Source organism: Carlito syrichta, unplaced genomic scaffold (genome assembly GCF_000164805.1).
Source record: "Carlito syrichta isolate Samal-C Ts95f unplaced genomic scaffold, Tarsius_syrichta-2.0.1 Scaffold301031, whole genome shotgun sequence".
Taxonomy (NCBI): domain Eukaryota; kingdom Metazoa; phylum Chordata; class Mammalia; order Primates; family Tarsiidae; genus Carlito; species Carlito syrichta.
The window spans coordinates 386,204-406,523 of NW_007245127.1; the positions used below are offsets into that span (position 1 = coordinate 386,204).

The following is a 20,320-nucleotide window of genomic DNA, read 5'->3' on the forward strand; positions in this document are numbered from 1 at the left end:
TCGGGCAAAATGCACTTGAACTTGCATTGGCAGCAGACACTGAGAGTGAGATCCGGGACTAGCTGTGTGACCTTGGACAAGTCACTTAACTTCTCTGCGTCTGTTTCCCCAGGGCTAACCTGGGGACAAGCATACCTTTCTTGCCAACTGAAAGGACTGCTCCGAGAACCCCAGGAGACAGTATGCAGGAAAAGGATGCCTCTCAACCCCAAGTGGACATCCCTTCTTTTCCCTGCCCTTCCTCTTACCCCAAGTTGCTCCCACTCCATTTAGTTCCCTATGATACCCTTTCCCCATCCAGCCTCCCATCCCAGCACCTGGGCAGTTCCGCATCTACCTGCAGAGATGCCCCCAGGCCAGAGAGAGGGGACCGTCCCTCCAGTGCACACTGTGTGTAGGCTGTCTGTCCCATGGCACCTGCACAGCAGTGAGCCAGTGTCAGCACCATACCCATTTGATCAGAGACAGTAAGTTTCCCAGTGACATGCTCAAGCTACTAAGTGTTAGACCAGGATTCAAACTCTAGTCTGTGGGACTCCTATTACAGTGTTCCTAACTACTGCGGGGAGTGACCTCTAAGAGAAAGCTGGCTGCCTGTTCCCAGGGGTTTAGGTGATAGTCAAAACCTAATGGAACGTATTCCATAACATGACAATGGGCAAAAGCAATCCATGGGGTTAGAAGTCACGATAGTGCTTACCCTCTAGGGGAAGGAGGAGGGGTTAGGAGGAGCACAGGGGGCTTCTAGGCGCTGGTGAGCTTCAGTTTCTCGGTCTGGGTGCAGTCACACAACTGTGCTCACTTGACGATAACTCACAAAGCTGAATTACTCGTGACTGTTCACTTCTCCGCTTAAGTGACACGTTACTCAGGAAAGAAAACAGGTGGTGGCTCATGCCTATAAGCCCAGGGCTAAGGCAGGAGGATCTCTTGAGGTGAGGAGTTCAAGACCAGCTTGGGCATATCTCTATTTAAAAAATTCAAAAATTAGCCAGGTATGGTGGTGCATATCTGTAGTCCCAGTTACTCAGGAGGCTAAGGTGGGAGGCTTGCTTGAGCCCAGGAGTGCGAGGCTGCAGTGAGCTGTGACTGCGCCACAGTACTCCAGCCTGGGTGACAGAGCAACACCCAGTCTCAAAAAAGAGCAAAAGAACCTCCAGACTTATGGAAACTTGGTGGAGGTGCTGGAGAAAACATAGTAGGGATTAATCTGTGCCACTTGCATGAGGCTTTAAGCTCAAGACCTTCTTGCCCTCCATCCCCAGCATGGGGTGGGCAGGCCCAGAATGAACAGTCCCCTTTGTACAGAAGCAAACTGAGCCTCAGAAGTGCCTCGCCCAAGTCTCCCAGTCGAGCTTGCCTTATCCTAACTCTCTGAGCTGCACACCCCTGGTGCCTGTCTGAGAAGGCGCAGCACCTGCACCTGAGTCAGCTGGCCTCGCCTGCTGCAGGGGAGAGGCCGGGGCCGCTCCAGGAAGGAGAGGCCAGGCCAAGATCACGAGGCAGAGGGTCCACAACCCGAGAGTGGGGTTTAGAAGCTAGGATGGGCAGGTGTCCAAAATGCCCAATGCCCAAAAGCAGGGACTTCGAGTCCAGTGGAGACAGGATTAGGTGAAGGGCCCAGGTGGGACTTCAGCGTCTGCTTCCCAAGGGGCTACCGTGCTCCAGCTTCTCTAGTATTCAGTTTACTTATCTGTAAAATGGGATTAGAGAACCAACCTCCCCCACTCTCTCCCACTGGATCTTTCCGAGGAAGAGCCGGGTTGGGCTAACGGTGGGAAGAAAGATGGTACAACGGGCGTGTAGAGCAGCATGGCGAGGAGAGCACCGCAGGAACAAAGGCTATCCATGGTGGAGACTGAGGACAGAAGGGACAAGGACGCCTGCAGCTTCAAGCCTTATGAAATGGGACAGATTTCTGAAACACAGTGCTTGTGTTGGAATGGGGGTGGCACAGAGGCGGGAAGGGGTCAGTGGGAAAGGCCTCCCTGCCACTTCCCTCTCTCAGAAGCAGCACAGGCAGAGGGGACCAGCCGGAGCCTGTGACCCTCCTGGACAAGGACGTGATGGGCATTCAACTCCTCGCGGCTGGCAGTGCCTTGCGCCTGGGAAGTGGGCCGGATGACGGGGACAGCAAGTGGGGACGGTGACTTCGTACCTAGTGATTACGCCCCTGGTGAAATCTCTCAGTGGTATTATCGCATCTGGAGAGAGGAGTGGACTTTTGAATAGATGGACAGGCGGTTTCCACTTAAGGTTATTACAAAGGGGAGAGCCCGGCCCTCACGGCTTCCAGCCAGCACCACAAAGTTGCAAAGTAATTAAAGGCTGCTAAGGAATCAGAGAAATTATAATAATTCCGTCAACCGCAAGCTCGCTCCCTCTCATTCCCCCCTCCAAACAAGGTGGGCCAGGCAGCCTGCAAACACATCAAAACAAGCCTATTGTGTGAGAGGCCACAATGTCTGCAGGGCCTGTCCTCGAGCTGTTTTGAAAGCACTTGAACTCCTTAGAGTCAGGGAAGAGGCTGAAACAACATCCCAGAGCCCCAGAAACAGGAGGAACCACAGCAGCATGTTGGCTGCCATTGGCCGCCAACACTGACGTCAGCCAGTCGGTCCACGTTGGTGGTGGACCTGACACATGTGGCACCTTGGCCTGCCTGAGTCCACTACTCACAGGCTGTGCAGTGCCCCCACTCTAGCCAGGCTCCGGACTTTCGGGCCCTACCTGGGAAGACAGTGTTTTGGCCTGGGGAGGCTGCGTGTTATAGGTTTTGGAGAACAACTCCTGAGAAGCTCCTTGGCTACTGCAACTCTTCAGTGGTGACTTTGGACGGGTCTTTGCCTGCTCTGGGTGTGTCGCCCGCCTACAGAATGCGTGGTCGGGTTAAGTCACCTCAACAATCAGTCTGTCCTGGCCTTGAGGGGTCTATCTGGAACACTCCTGGCCTATCCCTAAATTATTTCTTGATGACTTTATTTTCCCTTGTCATGTCTTCAACTCACATGTTCCACACGCTTCCTGACTCCCACTGGAATGTCAACTTCTTCACCACTAACCCCTGACATCAGCCAGTCAGTCCACAGTGATGGCGCCTCCCTGCCCATCTCTTTGGATTTCCCGAAATTCTGAGAGTTTCCATGTAACTACGTTAACATCCACCTGTGACCTAGTGCTACCTATGTGCATGTTGCTTCCTACACGTGCTCTCATCAAACGTTTACAACTCCACGTATCCCCATTTGACTGATGAAAATCTGAGCTTGGAGAGGGCAACAGCTCGCTGGTACCTCCCGGTGTGGAAGTGGAGCCCACAGGTGCACGGCCCCATCACAACCCATGTAGCCGGGATCTGGGTCCCCGCATCACAGGTGGGCACACATTCTCACAATACGGCAAAACCAAAGCGGCTCCTGGTTGCACGCTGGGCCTTCCCAGGCCCTCGGTTTCCTAAGCCTGCCCCCGGCTGGGGTGCCCCACTGCCTGGAGGAAAAGGGGTCAAAGCAGGAGACTCATACCCTTGCTCCAACAGACCCCACCACAGGGGCAATGAGACCATTTAAGAGACAGGCAGCAGCAAGATGCCAGATGGACTCTGGGCACGCGGGGCCGACAGGCTGGCACCACGGCGGGGCATCTCACAGGCAGCCGTCATCCCCTTCCTCTTAGAGGCTTTTATTTCAAGGGTGGGAGCCATAGTAAAAGGTGTCCAGCGCGTGCTGGAGAATCCCTAATGCCCGCGTGCCAGGCTCTGCACTGTCCCCTGCTTCGTATTCATGGCAGAGGGTCCCGCAGTCATTGCAATAGAATTATATGGGCCCCCACAGACTCCCAGCTAGAATCGGCAAGGAACCCAACGTCATTAGGAACATTATCACCATTAAAACAAAATAGTAATTTTAATTACATCTGGGCTCTCTCCATCTCCTGCTCCCGCACTGTCCTCCTTCCTGGTGCTAAACTGGGTGAGGGTGCCCACAGCCCTGGCCATGCCCCGGTGGCCATGAAAGGGGTTAGGGGGGATCAGAGGTCCTCAGCTTCACTCCAGGGGGTGAAGGAAGGAGTAAGAGCCTCAGAGCCTGTGTGTGGGCTGAACTCCCAGGGTCTGGGGTTTGTGGGACTCTGTTTATTCCCTCCTAGGCCCCTAAGAAGCAGGAGAAGGTGGCAGAGAGATGCTGAATCTACTGGCAGACAAGGGGATCAGGCTGGCATTCAGCCCGTGCACAAGTGGGCTGGGGTCACCTACTTCTCACACATGCTGGCATGTGTATATCTGATGACCGAAACCATGGAGGTGTCTCTGGGGCACCCAAACCCTGCAGGCCACCAGGAAGGGGCGGCACCATGACTGTGGCTGAGTCTTGAGTGACAAGGTGATGCTCACTGGGTGTGGTCCTCTCTGCAGAGAGCCAGCAGTGAGCCCTGAATGCAAGTTCTCTGCTGGGTACCCTCAGCCTGTGTGTTCTCTGCTGGGTACCCTCAGCCTGGGTACCCTCAGCTGGGTGACAGCCCTCAGCCTCAGATAGGGGGTAGAGCCTGTGCATGAGGTCTGGAGTTCCCAGCTGCCTCCTCCCTGGGCTGGATAGGGGCCTTGTCCCTACAACTTGCGAATTACTTGCAAGTCGCTGCACATTGCAAAAGACACACCCAAAGATGCTGCTAAGTGAAGAAGAGGAGAAGGGGCCCCTTCAGGGGGCAGGACACAGGATGGAAGATAATGGCTCCAGGTCCAGGTGTGTCTGATTCTGGGGGACTGGGCGAAGCCGGTAAATTCACCGTGGCCTCAGTTTCTCTCGGCTACAAAATGGGAAGAATAATTCCCCCCAACTATCGGAGTTGTCATGAGGACAAATGAAAGATAAGGAAAACACTCAGAGACACAGAAGATGATATTATTTAAATAAGCACACATGGTTAGGTGCGGTGGCTAAGCCTGTAATCCCAGCACTTTGGGAGGCCGAGGCAAGAGGATTGCCTGCGCCCACGGGTTCGAGACCAGCCTGGGCAACTTGGCAAGACCTCGTCTCTACAATAAACCAAAAATAAGCTGGGCATGGTACTGCATGCCTGTGGATTCAGCTACTTGGAAGTCTGAGTTGGAAAGATCGCCTGAGCCCAGCAGGTCGAGGCTGTGGTGGCCGTGAGCACATCACTGCATTCCAGCCTGGGCGACACAGTGAGACTCCAACTCAAAAAATAAGTAAATAAGCACTCACACAGTCCCCCAGGTCTTGTGTAGAAACGGGTAGCCCTGCTGCTCTGCCAGTGAGCACGTGTCATTTCCTTGCAACAAGCCCAAAAGCTGGTTGCCCCGGCTGCCACAGGCGAAGTCATCTGCCCGCTGTGTGAGGAGGCTTCCAGGTGTGCGTCACTGCGCTGCCAGTGGGAACAGGCCAGGGAAGGAGTAAGCAGCTGTGAGGGGTCGCCCAGAGCCATAGAGACATCGTCCGGGGCTGCTGCTTGGCTGGGACAACCCGCTCTGGCTTGGGCCAGCAGGAGTCCAGAGCCCAGAGATGATTTATGGGTCTCCTCTCTCAGATCAATAGGCGGGTGTTATAGATGCAGAGGGGCTGCCGGGCACCGTGGCCCCGAGGTATAAATTAATATGGCCTGTCAAGGGGCTGCCTCTCCTGGCATGGGAGGTGACACGCTCGTGAATGGAGCTGACACCTCGGGGAGAACCATGGGCACGGGCCAGTGGGAGTCCCTGCCTCTCCCTCACCTCTCGCTTCAACCTGAGGACACAGTTTATAAATCATTCGGGACCTGGCAGTCACGCCTGCAGGAGGGGGACTGGGGCACTGCTGGCCCTGATGGGTGCTAATAAGTTGGCCTCTCTGGCCATATCCACCTCTGTGCACTCTGGGCCTTGTCTGGCCAGCACTCCAGGGCTCCCCTTATGCCATAGTACAGGGGACTGTAGGGCTGAGACCTGGAAACTGGCAGGCACTGGCACGGGGCAACGGTGTTCATGGGCATCTGGGATGAAAGTGAGGTGTGGGCACGTGTGACCATGCCCTCTCCAGCTAGCCCCAGGCCTGGCTGTCCCTCACCCTGCCCTGGACTGCATGCAATAAGAAACCCTTGGCCTCAGTAACAAAGGCTGGCTGGGTAAAGTATGTGCATAAACGCTCCTTTTTTTTCTTTTTTTTAAAGAGATGGGGTCTTTCTCTGTTGCCCAGGCTGGAGTACAGTGGCACCATCATAGCTCACTGCAGCCTTGAACTCCTGGGCTCAAGGGACCCTCCTGCTTCAGCCTCCCTAGTGGCTGAGACTGCAGGTGTTCTCCGCCATGCTTGGCTAATTTTTTATTTTTATTTTATTTTGAATTGGAGTCTCACTGTCACCTAGACGGGAGTGTGGTGGCATGCTCATGGCCACCGCAGCCTCGAACTGCTGGGCTCAGGGGATCCTTCCACCTCAGCCATCCAAGTAGCTGGCACCACAGGCATGTGCCACCATGCCCAGCTTATTTTTTTGATTTATTGTAGAGATTTTAAATTTTGTATAGACACGGGATCTCACTTGTTGACCAGGCTGGTTATGAACTGAGCTCAAGAGATTCTCCCACCTTGGATTCCCAAAGTGCTAGGATTACAGGCGTGAGCCACCGCGCATGGCCACATGTTTTTTTTTTTTTTTTTGGCCTCACAACAGCCTGAGAAGCAGAGGGAGTGGCATGGCTCTGCCCATCTGTGAAGTCCATTCATTCAAAAGACACTCACTGAGCACCATCCCCATGCCAGGCCTGGGTGCTGGGGTCACACAGGGACCAAGCCCAGTCCCTGCTCCGTCTGGAGGGAGAGACAGGCATGTAAACAGCAGCCACAACCATTTGCCAGGCCCTTGCTTCCCTGGGCTCTGAGCAGGGCCTGCCACACACATGATCTCATTTACTCTAATCCTCACGACAGTGTCTGCAAGGCAGCCATAATTATTTCTACTCTGTGGGTAACAGTGACGCTGCTTTCAAAGTTCACATACCAGGCCTGCCTTCTAATCCTGGCTTCATCCCTTGGCTGGCTTTGAGGGGTCCTATAGTCTCTTTCCTTCCATGTCCACATCCATAGAATGGGAGTAACAAGGGGGTGGTGATGAGGGTTCAGGGAGCCCCCTATGGAAAACACAGTGCTGGACACAAAGGAAACCCTCTAACAAAAATGACAACTTATTATCATAGAAATAAGTGATGCATTTGACTTCATTGACAAACAGTCTCCAGGAGCACCATTGTCTCTGCTTTCTCTGTTCTAGTAGGAGGGAAAGGGAATGAGCGACACTCATCTGTCCTTATGATATGGAGGGACAGTGGGGCTGGCAGACCTGGGCTCCGGCTCTCACCCAGCCCCAGCCAGCATGAGGTTTAGGCAAAGACCCTCGATGTCCAAGCTCCCATCACCTCATCCCAGTTTCAGCCCTTCCCTACCCCCAGCTGGTCACCTGAAGCCACGAGTGACAGAGACCTGGGCAGGGGCCCAGTGGCTCACTTCCAGCCTGGCTTTGTTTCCATGAGATAACACAGTAGGGACCTGCAAGGGACACATACCCACACAGCCACCCTTCCTCCTCAGCAGAGTCTCTGAGCAAAGAGGTTAGAGTTCAGCTCCCTCTTTAGGAAATTCCAATATATGAAAAGAAGCTAAAGGATTCCAGAAAGTAAATGGTATTCAGAGACACCATAGTCTTTTTCTCTAATAAACTCCTACTCATCCTCTGAGACCCCACATAAATAGCCCCCATGCGCAGACCATAGTGTTTCCATCATGCCGTACACACACAAAGCTAACATGGCATCATGGTGTAGTCAGACATTACTCACTTGGCTTTCTCCTTGTAAAATTACCTTCTCGGAGGCAAAGACCTTGGTCTTCATCCTCATCATTTTACTGAACACACTATATGCCACAAACTGGGCTAAGGCCTTTTCCCACCTATATTACTATAGCTCTCACAACAAGCCCACAAGACAGATCCTGTTGCTCATCTTACAAATAAGAAAACTGAGATCCAGAGAGCTGGAATTACCAGTCAGTGTCACACAGCCGGCAATTTGGTAGAGTCCTTTCCCCTACCCTGCATGTCCAAGTCAGCTCAGAACCCAGGGGTAGCTGGTCAACCAATGCTTGTGTTAACTGTGGGGGGGGGGATCTGAGTGGATTGGAGCACAGTGGATCAGAGCTGGGCTTTGAAAGATGGGTGGATTGAGTTAGGCTGAACTGCAGTACTAGTGAGAAAAGTACAATGTCTGTGTATGAGAGAGAGAGAAGAGATACAGAGATCGAGAGACAAAGAAAGAGAAAGAGACAAAGAAAGGAGAGATACAGGGAGAGAGACAGAGAAACACAATGACAGAGAAATCGAGAGAGAAAAGAGACACAGATACAGAGCAAGAGACAGAGACAAAGAAAGAGAGAGAGGGAGAAAAGAGACAGAGTAAGAGACAGAGACAAGGAGAGAGAGACACACACACACACAGATATAGAGTAAAAGACAGAGAGAGAGAGACAGAGAGAAAAGAGACACAGATATAGAGCAAGAGACAGAGACAAGAAGAGAGACACACACACACACAGATATAGAGTAAATGACAGAGAGAGACAGAGAGAAAAGAGACACAGATATAGAGCAAGAGACAGAGACAGAAAGAAAGAGAGAGAGACAGATATAGAGCAAGAGATAGAGACAGAGACAGTAAGAGAGAGAAAAGAGACAGATATAGAGTAAGAGACAGAGAGAAAGAAAGAGGCAGAAGAGAAGCACAGAGATAGAGATGGAGAGAGAGACAGAGACAGAGAAACAGAAAGAGAGAGACATAGACAGACACAGTCTTAGCCACTGAATTCACCCTATGCCCAGTAGGAGAATTCACATGGAGGAATACCGGAAGATAATACCTAAATAAATAAATAAGTTGGGAAAGGTGGGTTGAAGCCAGATGGATACAGCCTAGCCGTCCCTGCTAAGGAGGCTGAACTTGTCAGATCTCCAAGGCCACGTCCATCCCTGGGACTCCAGAGGGCACTCCTGATCCCCTGCCCCAGAGAGTCACCTGGCCACACTTGACTTCTAGCCTCACGCCCATCCTCCTGCCCAGACACCCGGCATCAGGGCCACCTCCCCAGGGCACGCTGGAGGCCAAAGGGGCGGCCCCGGGAGGCGCGGGTCGGGGCAGCGCTGAAGGTCAGCGAGGCAAGCACGTGCCCTCACAGAGGTACTGGAGCAGCACCGCTGGGCACAGACACAGGCAAACACGTCTGAGCAAATTGGAACACCATAAAAGTCTATTACAGCAAATCAAACAGCAGTCAGCATGACAGCCATTAGCTTGAAATGAATACACGGGGACTTAATGAGGTCTGTCGAGGCTGGCTTGGTGAATTAAGTTGCCAATTCTAGCAGGATTTCCCTTTTCTTTACGGACTTGAAAGCATCTACGCTGCCTCGTTAGGGCTTCGACAAGTGAATTGCAGGGCCTTTCACCCTGATAAAATGGATAATTACATGGAGAGCAGCTTAGCGAGGGGAGCGGGGTGGGCGTGAGGGGACCGAGAACAAACAAACCCAAACACACACCTGCCTGACTTCTCTCCGGCAGGGGCTTTCGGAGGGGATGGGACTGGTGGGGGCGCAGGGGGGAGTGAGCTTCTCCCTGCGAAGGGGCAGTGCCTGGCCTTGACTGGCTTCCCACTTGGGTCCTCGTGGGCCGCATCTCCAGGCAGCTGTGGACAGGCTGAAAGTCCTCATCCAAGATGGGCTGCCCTCAGCGCCTCTCAGAAAACCTCCAGGGGGGACCCTCCAGGGCTCCCCAAAGCTGGCCGGCCTTACTGTTGCCAGAGGAGTTTGTTACAAATGCAGCTTCCTGGGCTGGACCTCCCCAGCCTCCTGGTCCAGAATTGCAGGGGCCAGGATTGTGCACCCTAACCAGCCTCCCGAGAAATTCTGCTGGGGCACGTGTGGGGTCCTCTGGTCCAGCACTTTCACAGGCAGTGCTGGGTGGCTTCTGAGAGAACCGGTCTTCCCGCTTCTGCTTGCAATACTCCAAGGACAGGGGACTCAGTCCATCCTCGACAAGGTGTGGAAGTAGACTGTCAGTGCACGTGTGTGACGGGTCTCGTTATCAGAAAGTTCTCACCACCCTGTGATTTGCTCCCGTGCCTGCCCCTGGGCTCTGAGCACCACAGACCCCATTATGATGTGAGCCCCAGAGTGGGGAGAGTGGCACTTAAGAAGTTAAGGGAGATAACCGGAAGAGGGGATGAATGAGGGGACAGCCCCCTCAGGAGCTTCTCCGTCATCCCTCAAGGAGCAATAGAGCACTGAAGGCTAGGAAGGAGCTTCTCCTGCTGGGTTCATCCTCAGACCGTGGGATATCAGCCCTGGGAGGGGCCTGGTCCAGCTCCCTAGTTTAGTTCTCGTCTAAAGTCTTACTCAGCCAGTTGTTGGCACAGACAGGACTAGAACCCAGGTGTCTTGACTCCCATCTCCCTCCTTCCACAGTACAGAAGCAGCCACGGCTCACCTTAGTCAGAGTCTGCAGGAAACCCACCTCCTCCAGGAAGCCTGTTGAGACTTCTTTGGCACTCATGCCTAATAGGATCTGTGGTGCTCCCTGCCCTCATTTCTCCGGTTTGCATTTTCACCCTGTTCACATCCACGGGGCCTCTGCCACTGAATCACACGTCTCAAGGGCAGGGTCCTGGGGTTTCCAGGGTGACCTCAATGCAAGCGGGAAGACCCCGAGCTCAATTCCAGGCCAGGGGCCCGCAGGCCCTGTGCTGATAACCCAGCTGGGGCCTGAGCCGGGCAGCTAAGTTCCAGCTCAGGTGACCACACCAGGCAGGGCTGGCCAGTGCCAAGGCACTTCAGGCCAGGAGGGGCCCAGCTTTGTTCCAGCTGACACCACATCCCCACTGGCCACACGGAGCCACTCCAAGCAGGGCATCCGGTGTCAGGCCACGGAAGAGACGTTTACACGAGAGAAGGAAACCGTGCAGGCCTTCCTCCAAGGACTGTGTGTCCTTTGCCCACCCTGTCCTCATCAGATGGGCAGGAGGCAGGCCACGTGAGCCCGCCTGCCATTCGTTTCTATCCGATGAGGAGGACCACGGCCCAGAGGAGCAAAGTGACATGCCCAAACGGATCCAGCCGTCTGGGAGCAGAACAGGGGCTAGACCTGGGGTCTCTGACTGCTGTCATTCCACATGCCTGTGGCCTCCCCGGTCTCTGTACAATGACAGCCTGGCTCAGAGCCAAGCCTGCAGTGGACACTCAATAAATATTTGTTAAACAAATGAATGACTAAATGAATGACTCTCCTCTTGGAGGCAGAAGCTCTGGAGGATCCCAGGGGGTTCCAGCTGGGCTGGGGGTTGGAGGTCACGTGTCCTGGAGCAGGAGAGAGGAAAAGGCTGGCCAGGCCCAAGGACTGGGGAGGAGGGATGCGGCCCCTCGGCCCCTCGCCAGTACTGCCGCCAGCGGTCCCCCCAAGGGAAGGCAGAGGGCAGCCAGGCCTGCCAGGATGGCAGCTGAGCAATGGGTCCAAGGCTCATTAACTCTGAGCCGTGCCCTTGGTTTCAGAGCCCAGACCCTGAGTGCAGGCTGGCACGTAGAGACCCTTAATTAAATTAGGGCGACTTCCAGATGACAGCAAGCTGGAGCCAAACTGCAGTCCCCCAGCACACTGGCCACAGCTCAGGGCGCTGTGCCCCCGTGCTTAGGACTGCAGGCTACCCCCTTCTGTTCCACCCCAGGCAGGGGAAGGACATGGTGTCCCTGCTGCGTCCCTAGCTGCACATGTGTCCCCCTTCCCTCAGTCTGGCACAAAGGCACAGGACCTAGGCTCACTGCTAAGAACCAAGGGTCAGGGAGTGGGGTGCATGAGCAAGAGCCTGCCACCCATGAGGCATTTGAGCCTGCCTGGGAAGCTGGGAGGCTCAAAGTCAAAGCTGTGTGACCTTGGGCAAGTCATTCGCCTAGGCTGAGCCTCATCTATGAACCGAACAGGATAATCTCTAAAGACCCAATGGCTGATAACATAAGGGGGTTAGAACTCAAATGCACAGTGCCAGCCTGCCTTTCCAGAGGATTTGTCTCCCATTGTTCCCATCCCAACCCTCTGCTGTTGCCCAGCCCAGAGCCCTGAAGGCAGGCCCAAGGGACAGGCCCAAGGGACAGCTGGTGAGAAGCTCTTCACCCACCACCTCAGGGTCTTTGCATCGCTAACCACCAGCCCATAAGACTGCCATCAGTCACCTGGGTGAAGGACAGCAAGCCCTGGGAACCTCAGTGTCATCGGGAGCCGGCAACCAGCTTATTAACGAACCGCTTGTAATGCAATAATTTGTACTTCTCAATTACCAGCACTGGCTTGATTTTACATGCACACACTCAGGCAAACATTTGCAGAGTACACAGACGGGGCCAGGGAACCCACAGGGAGAGCACAGGGCTGGGAAATGCCCCTTCCAGGAACCGCAGGCTCCCTGAGGTGTGGGCAGGAGGTGAGGGCTGATTCTGGCCAAAGCAGGAAGGCCTGGGCTAGGCCGGCCCACCCACCCGGCCCCAGGCCTGTCCTCGGCTATGAAGGGAAGGAAAGAGGGTGCGACACCTGCCCCACGGAGTGGTCCAGGGAGCAGCAGACCCCGCCCCCAAGTGCAGCCCTGGTGGCTCCTACCTCTGGGATGCGGACGCTGTAGGGCTGGTTGTGAAATGTGGGCGCGTTGTCGTTCACATCCCCGACCTGGATGTTCACCTTCCGGGTGATCACCTGGCAAGAGAGGGGCGGGCTGGAATTAGCGCTGCTACCTGCCGCTGGCTTCCTACAACCAGGGGCCCAGGAACATGCCTCTTGGGGCAGCAGGGGCCCCAGGGGACACTTACCCCCTGGTGGTCGCTGACGGAGAACTCCACGGTAAACTCAGACTTGGTCTGAAAGAAAAGGAGGTGGGAGGAGGGCAGAGTTAGGCAAGCTGAGACCCCGGCTCCCGGGCCCCCAGTGGGCTGGAGGGGCTCTGGTGTTGCCCCAGGAGTTTGCTGGGAACGGAGATCAAAGGCTTCCCTAAAAAACCAGCAGTACCCCTTGGGTTGGGGAGGCAGGTATGGACTCGGGATACTGCCCCTAAAGAAGCGGTAAAAGGGAAAAGTCAAGCTTCTTGGTGCTAGTCTTGGCTCTGCCTGTAAGCCGCTCTGAAATACCGAGCCAGTCACTCTGGGGCCCCTTCCTCAAACGGAGTGAAGTAAGGTTTAAACCCTGACTCATCTGCTGAGGACTACCATGCCATTGATTCCTGCTTCTTTGGAAAATGTCCTTTGAAGGAACATTGGTGGGGTGGGATAGACACGTCCCTCCCACAGAGCCCCATGATAAACTCAGGGTCACCATCCCTCTTGCCTAAGTCCAGGCACCAGCATTGGCCTTGAAGAGGGATGCCATTTGGACAGGAAGATGCTACTTCAGCATTAGAAGGGGCGTCTCAGAGGAAGGCCTCTAAAAGACAGTGAGTCACCCTTCCCCCAGCATCTGCTCCTGCCTCCCAGGAAAGGACTGGGGCAGGGGTCTTGGCAAGTCATACCTCTCTGTCCAGTGGCTGTCGCAGCCATACTACACCAGTGTCAGGCTCCACTGCAAAGAAGCGGGAGGCCTCCTCCCCAGACACACCAAACACCAGGGGGTCATTGTCCATGTCTCGGGCTAGCAACTGGGTCACAGAGGAACCTGGAGTAGCCAAGGGAGAGAGCAGAGGGCAAATACGAGAGGTCAAGTTCAGGCCTCACTGCCTGGTTCAGATGGTTGAACTCCCAGCAGGCAGCAGCCACTCAACAAACCTCCATCAGGTCACTGATCATCACAAGACCCCTGTGTACCTCCCCGTGTTGCCTTTGGGCTATGACCCAAGCTCCCCATCTCCACCCTGGCCCACTTGTCACAGTGAGCACACGGCAGTAGCAGGGAACTATAAGTCACCATGTTCTGGGTGTGTAATAAACAGCTGTGACTTCTGCCTGCCCCCCTTTTTCCGATTTTAATTTGAAGACCCCTTTTTCCAAGTGGCTCAGATGAGGACAGGCCCCCAACAGTTCAAGTCCTATATACTGCAAGGTGAGTACATCACTCAGCCCTAGCTAGTCAGAGCATTCTAACTCCCTGGTCACGATGACTGGCTCAGGGATGAGCATGTGACCTAAACTAGCCAATCAAAGCCAGTCCTGGGACTTTTGCTGGAATTACTAGGAAAGAGGAGCTCTCTTCCCAATGAGGTTGCTAATTGGCACCACTGGCAGCTAGCCTTGGCACCAGACTGGAAGAGCAAGCCTGAGAATGAGGCCAATAAGAAGGAAAACAGAGCCAACTGGTGCACAGAGAGGCAGATTCCTGATGGTTTGAGGGTCTGCAGCCAGGTGGGCCTGTATGAGCTAATAACTACACCCCCCTCCCACCCAACAACCTTTTCTTTGGCCTAAGGCAGTTGAGTTGGATTTCTGTCTTTTGCGAACAGAAGCACATTTTCTAATTCAGAATACATTGCAAAACCTTCTGGCATTCATTCAAGAGTGATTAGGTGCTGGTCTGGTGATAAGCACTAGAGTATGCAAAGGTTAAGAAGGTGCAGCCTCAAGGAACTCCAGTTAGAACTGGGTGACAAGGTCTCATTCTCATCCTCAAGAAGGGGATTGAGAGGTATCACCCCTTACTAGGAAGCAAAGCCCTGGCCAGAGACCATGTGGACATCAGAATGCCTGGCCTGCACTCTGCCTAAGAACCCCAGCATGGGACATCTTCTCTGTTCTACGGGAACTCACAGCTCCCTCAGGTAGCTTTCAGGTAGGTAGCCAATTGCCTGGGTTTGCCCAGGACTGAGACATTTCCTAGCACATGTGCTAAAACTAGGAAACCATGGGCAAACCAGCTCGGTTGGTCACCTTAGCTTCAGGAGGTCCTCAAACCCCCTGGGACTGAACACAAAGTGCTACATGTGTGCAGGGTGTTGTTTACTGAAGAGTGAGTCTATTTACCAGGTCTCAAAGGGGTAGAAAGATCAGAGCCATGACCCTGGGCAAATCACTGCTTTCTAGGTTTCAGTTTCCCCTATAAAATGAAACAGACACCTCCTGTCTCCAATACTCACTCTTCTATTTATCACATAGCTCCAATGAGCAAGCTAGAAAGAAAAGATTCCAAATTCTGAGACTTTTACCTAGAAAAGAAGGCTGAGGAGCATTTATGGGTGAACTTTTAAAAGACAGTTCTAACATGATAGTGACAGCTAACATCTCTAAGCCCCAATCATAAGCCAGGCACTGAGCTAAGTGATTTCCATGTGCTGTCTAATAATTCCATCCTTACCATTATTCTCCCATTTAACAGATGAGGTAACAAAGAGTAATGAAGTAATTTCAATGACCTCAGGCTTAGCAGATGGTAGGGCTGGAATCCACATGCCAGGCACTCCGGGTCCAGAGCCCACATTTGTTTCCATACCTCACCCATCTCAACATGATATGTGAACTCAAGATTCAGGACTTCCAAGGACATGACCCAATCATACCTTACCTGGAAGCCCAAAACTTGGAAAAGGAAGACACTGGCATTCACTGGCTCTTAAGATATGCCAGACATATAGGTTAATTCACATGGGTTCTTTCACTAAATCTTCCTGGCAACTTAATTTGGTAGTCTTCAATCTACTCATTTTTACAGATGAGGAAGTTGAGGCTCAGCAAAACAAGACAGCCTCTCCAAGGTTAAGCAGCAAAACAGCAGAGTAGAACATCCAAGGTGATGAGAGGAGGTGAGAAGTGGGAGGAGGAGGAGTAAAAAAAATCATAGAACAACACTGAAACCACCTCAGAGTCCAACCTTCCCATTTCAGAGATGGAGAAGCTGAAGGCCTTCAGCAAGCGGCCCAAAGTGAGATGGTGCACAACAGAGTCTGGACACAAACCCAAGTCTCCAAACCTCCAGTTTCCCAGCTAGATGCTCTTTCTAGATGATGTAGGATGGGGGATGAGGAAGTCACAGGAAACCAAGCACATCTTCCCAAACTGTCTGCACTGCTCAGTGACAAACAATGGTTTTAAACTAAAACAAACAGGAATATATTGGAAACAGAATGTAACATTTAATTTATGTTTAAAGATACAGCCTAAAGCTGTAGAAGAATTTCCAGTTGCTCCTTGACTTCCAGGAATAAACATTTCCTTTCCATTGCCCTCAGTGGCAAAGTTTGAGAAACATTGAGCTACTTTGCAATGCCTTGGGCAGATTCCACATGGGGAAACTGAGGCCCATAAGTGCTCTGCTTGTCCACAGTACAATAATGGTTCCCTGGCAGCCTGCAGCTCCCTGGACCGCAGCCCTCACCTACCTCGCCTCAGAGCCCAGCCCAGGTTGGGGATGTGGAGTCAAGCTCCTGGCTGGCCAAGGGGATTCTGGGAAGCCACACTGGCGCTCTAGTCAAGGTTGCAGGACTCGGCCCAATATCCCAAATGGCTCTCTAGGACCTGACGCTCAGGTCCTCCCAAGAAAGGGAGCACTGGGCAGGACAGGGATGGGGCCATCAACGGCTGTCATCCACCCTATAATTTCCTGGACTTTTATCCATTTTCCCCTCAATTATGTGCTGCTCAAAATGGTCCTTTTCGGCTTCCTCACGGGTTCTTGCTTGCTCGTGCCTTCTTTGTGTCCCAGGTAATTGCTAGTGACCTTTTCTAAGTGTACTAATTAAAGGTGCCGATTTAATATTATATTTAAGACAAGATGCCCCGCAATTTTCCAGCTGAGCACATACGCCCCCGCCCAGCGCTGCCCTGCTGCTATGCAGAAGCTGGGCCCCGCCCTGGCTGCTCCGGGAAGAAGGGCTCATTTCTGCACCAGGGAAGCCTCCAGCAACTTCTGTCTGCACCATTCCTATAGGAATGAGGCCGCTCTGTGGCCCGGCACCCCCAGTAACAGCCAGGGAGAGCCATTGCTGGCTGTGTGACCCAGGGTCCACACGCCACACCCTGGGTTTGTTTCCCACCTGAAAAACAGAGTGCACCTTGCATCCTAGGGTTGTAGAACACCTGGAGTTCTTTTTTTTAAAGAAATTGTGATAAAATATAAAATGCACCACTTTGACTATTTGAAGTGAACAATTCAGTGGCATTTAGTACTTTCACAATGTTGTGCAACCATCACCCCCATCTAAGTCCACAGCCTTTTCATCACCCCAAAGGAAATCCCATATTCACTAAGCAGTCCCTTCCCATCCTCCCCTCCCCCAGTCCCGGGCAACCACAAATCCTCTCTCTGTCTCTATGGATTTGCCTATTCTGGATATTTCATATGAATGAAATCACACAATATACAGTCTTTTGTGACTGGCTTCTTTCACCTAACATAACGCTTCCAAGGTTCATCTGCATTGTACCACATATCAGCACTTCGTGCCTTTTTATGGCTGAATAATAGTCTATTGTGTGGCTACAAGACACTGTGTCGATCCATTCATCTGTGGATGGACACTTGGGTGGCTTCCACCTCTTGGCTATTGACAATACCACTGTGAACACTTGTGTACAAGTTTTGGCCTGAATACTTGTTTTTAATTCCTATGGGTATGTACCTAGGAGTGGAACTGCTAGGTCACATGAATTAGTTCTATGTTTACCTTATTGAAGAATTGCCAAAGTGTTTTCCACAGTGGCTGCACCATGGTACATCCCCACCAGCAGTGGATGGGGCGTAGAGTTCTTTTCCGTGGTAAGGAGGATACCTGGTGATTTGCAAGGGTTGGGGTGCTTATGACAGAGCGAGGGTGCTGGATGGGTGTGTTGCAGATACTGCTGGTGCCCTAGGTACACGCCATCTCCATATATACCCACCAGCCCGCCGACTGCCAGCCCCTGAGATTTTTCGCCAGAGGGGTTCTGGCCATTAGAGACTGTCCCTCTCATACTCAGGACAGGGCAGAAGGGCCAGGGAACCAGTGCCCCTGTAGCCAAGCTTAACGATCAACTGTTGGAAGGTGGTGAAGATGAGAGTTGGTGGACAAACAGCCCAGCTGCCCCACCCCAAGGGAATGGCTCAGGGGCACAGGTTCTACAATGGCTCTTGGAGCTCCTCAGGGGGTCAATCACCAGTTGCCCACAGTGGTGACTTGGTTAGTAATGTATCTTTTTTTTTATATCAATATTTTTTATTTTGATATTGTGGGGTACAGTCAAGGGTTAGGTATACAAATATGCTTCATTCAGGCACCCTTGTTGATAAGGGGTGTCTCCCCGTCCCCAGACAGATATTGACTACCATTAATCCCACCTCCCTTCCCCCCCCATAGTTTCCCACCACTGTCAGTCCTTTTCTTATAGTATTATGATGGATGTTCAGTAACGTATCTTTATGGCCTCCTTCCCTTCCTACCTTACAGTCTCTCTCCCTCCCTGTGCTTCCTGGAATCTCCTACCTCATAACCCTCTTGCACTTAAGTCCTCATCATAAAGTCAGCTTCTGGGGGAACTCAAACGAGATACCCCCTAATACTGTGCACTGGAACATCTATTATAATACAGATTCCCAGGCCTTGCTGATTTGGTCAGCTAGTGAGGAGCCCAGAGTGTCAACTTTTTTCTTTCTTTCTTTCTTTTTTTTTGTCTTGGGCTCTTGCTCTGTCATCCAGATCACAGCTCACTACAACCTTGACCTCCTGGGCTCAGGTGATCCTTCTACCTCAGTCTCCCAAGTAGCTGGGACTATAAGTGTGCACCACCACGCCCAGTTAATTCTTTTATTTTTTGTAGAGACGAAGTCTCACTATGTTGCCCAGTCTGGTCTCAAACTCCTGGGGCTCAAGCAATCTTCCTGCCTTGGTATCCCAAAGTGCTGGGATTACAGGCGTGAACCACCGTGCCCAACCAAGTGTCAACCTTTAAACAGCAGCCCCTACTTTCCCTTCAAGAGCCGCTGATGCCAGCTTAGAAGTCCCGGGGCTGGTTTATAGCAGGGTGATATTCAGATATTTAACAATGGGCACAGTACAGGCATCCACCAATCAGAAAAAACACTGGCCATAAACAACCAGACCGGTAAGCACTGCCTGTAAGTCAGCCTGGTTTATGGCTCACATTTCAGATGCAGAGAAAAGCTCCTCCAGCCCCAGGATGATTTAAAGGCCCAGTCCTGGGGCTCCTGGCTCAATCAGTGCAGCCGGAAGAGTCCATGCACTTGGTCTCCCCAAGTCCCATGGGGAAGGGTCCTCCTGTCAGGCCAGTGCCCTATGCTCTGTGCCAACCCAAACCATGCCCCACTTGGCTTTGCAGGAGGGAAGCAGAGCATTAAAGAACTTAAATCATGCAACATCTACATTCACAGCAGCATTACTCACAACAGCCAAAGGGTGGAAGCCACCCAAGTGTCCACCACAGAGGAATGGGTAAACAAAATGTGATACATACATCCAGTGGAATATTATTCAGCCTTAAAAAGGATGGAGATTCTGACACATGCATGCTACATTGAACACCTTGAGAACATGATGCTCAGTGAAATAAGCCAGTCACATGATGACAAATAGAGAAATCAAACTCATAGAGACAGAAAAGAGCAGGGTGGTATCCAGGAGTCTAGGGAGGGTAGAATGGAGAACTGTTGTTCCGTGAGGTACAGAGTTTCAGTTTGCAACATAAAAGGAGTTCTGGAGGGTGATTACACAACAGTGTGTGCACTACGGAACTGTACCCTTAAAAATGGACACTGTTATGTTATACATATGAGGGGGAACCAAAAAAAATCCTGGAATTATCTTTTGGAAGGCGGGTCCCTTATAGGACAGACCTCCCCTGCTAGGTAAGTGTTCTAGGAAGCCATCGATATCAGTGTACTAGCTAGCATTGTTGTGAGAGGCTGCATTCGGCTTCAGTGAATTTTTTATTTTTGGAGATTCTTTCAACGTGTTTGCCCATTTCACAGTGGGTGATTTACAAGCATATCTGCCCAGACTGTGCTGAGTGTTCGGCAGCTTTTGACCAAAAACAGCATGAACCCTACCTTCCCCATTCACCGGATCTTGCCCCAAGTGACTTTTTTTGGTTTGTTTGTTTCCTCAGATTTAAAAAGTCCTCAAAGGGAAATGTTTTGACAATGTGAAAAACAGCAGAAGCACCAAAAGACATCGAAATTGACGAATTCAAAAATTGTTTCCAGCAGTAGAAAAATGTATCTCAATAGGTGTGTTGCATCAAATGGACCTCTGAAGGTGACTGAAGTTTAAACATGTAAGAATAAATACACAATTTTTTTTTTTTTTTTGAGTTGGAGTCTCACTCTGTCGCCCAGACTGGA

General features: G+C 52.2%; 1 protein-coding gene across 2 annotated transcripts in view; it reads right to left on the minus strand.

The window, feature by feature from the left end:
• The window catches only part of CDH23 (cadherin related 23), a 379,551-nt gene that overhangs the window by 293,085 nt on the left and 66,146 nt on the right, over nucleotides 1–20,320 (minus strand). For both annotated transcript variants that reach the window (XM_008054754.2, XM_008054753.2), the window contains exons 3-5: nucleotides 13,575–13,717; nucleotides 12,883–12,930; nucleotides 12,677–12,769 (exon numbers count right to left, since the gene is read on the minus strand). In XM_008054754.2, coding sequence (XP_008052945.1) covers nucleotides 12,677–12,769; nucleotides 12,883–12,930; nucleotides 13,575–13,717 — 284 coding nt within the window. The remainder of the gene's footprint in view (nucleotides 1–12,676; nucleotides 12,770–12,882; nucleotides 12,931–13,574; nucleotides 13,718–20,320) is intronic.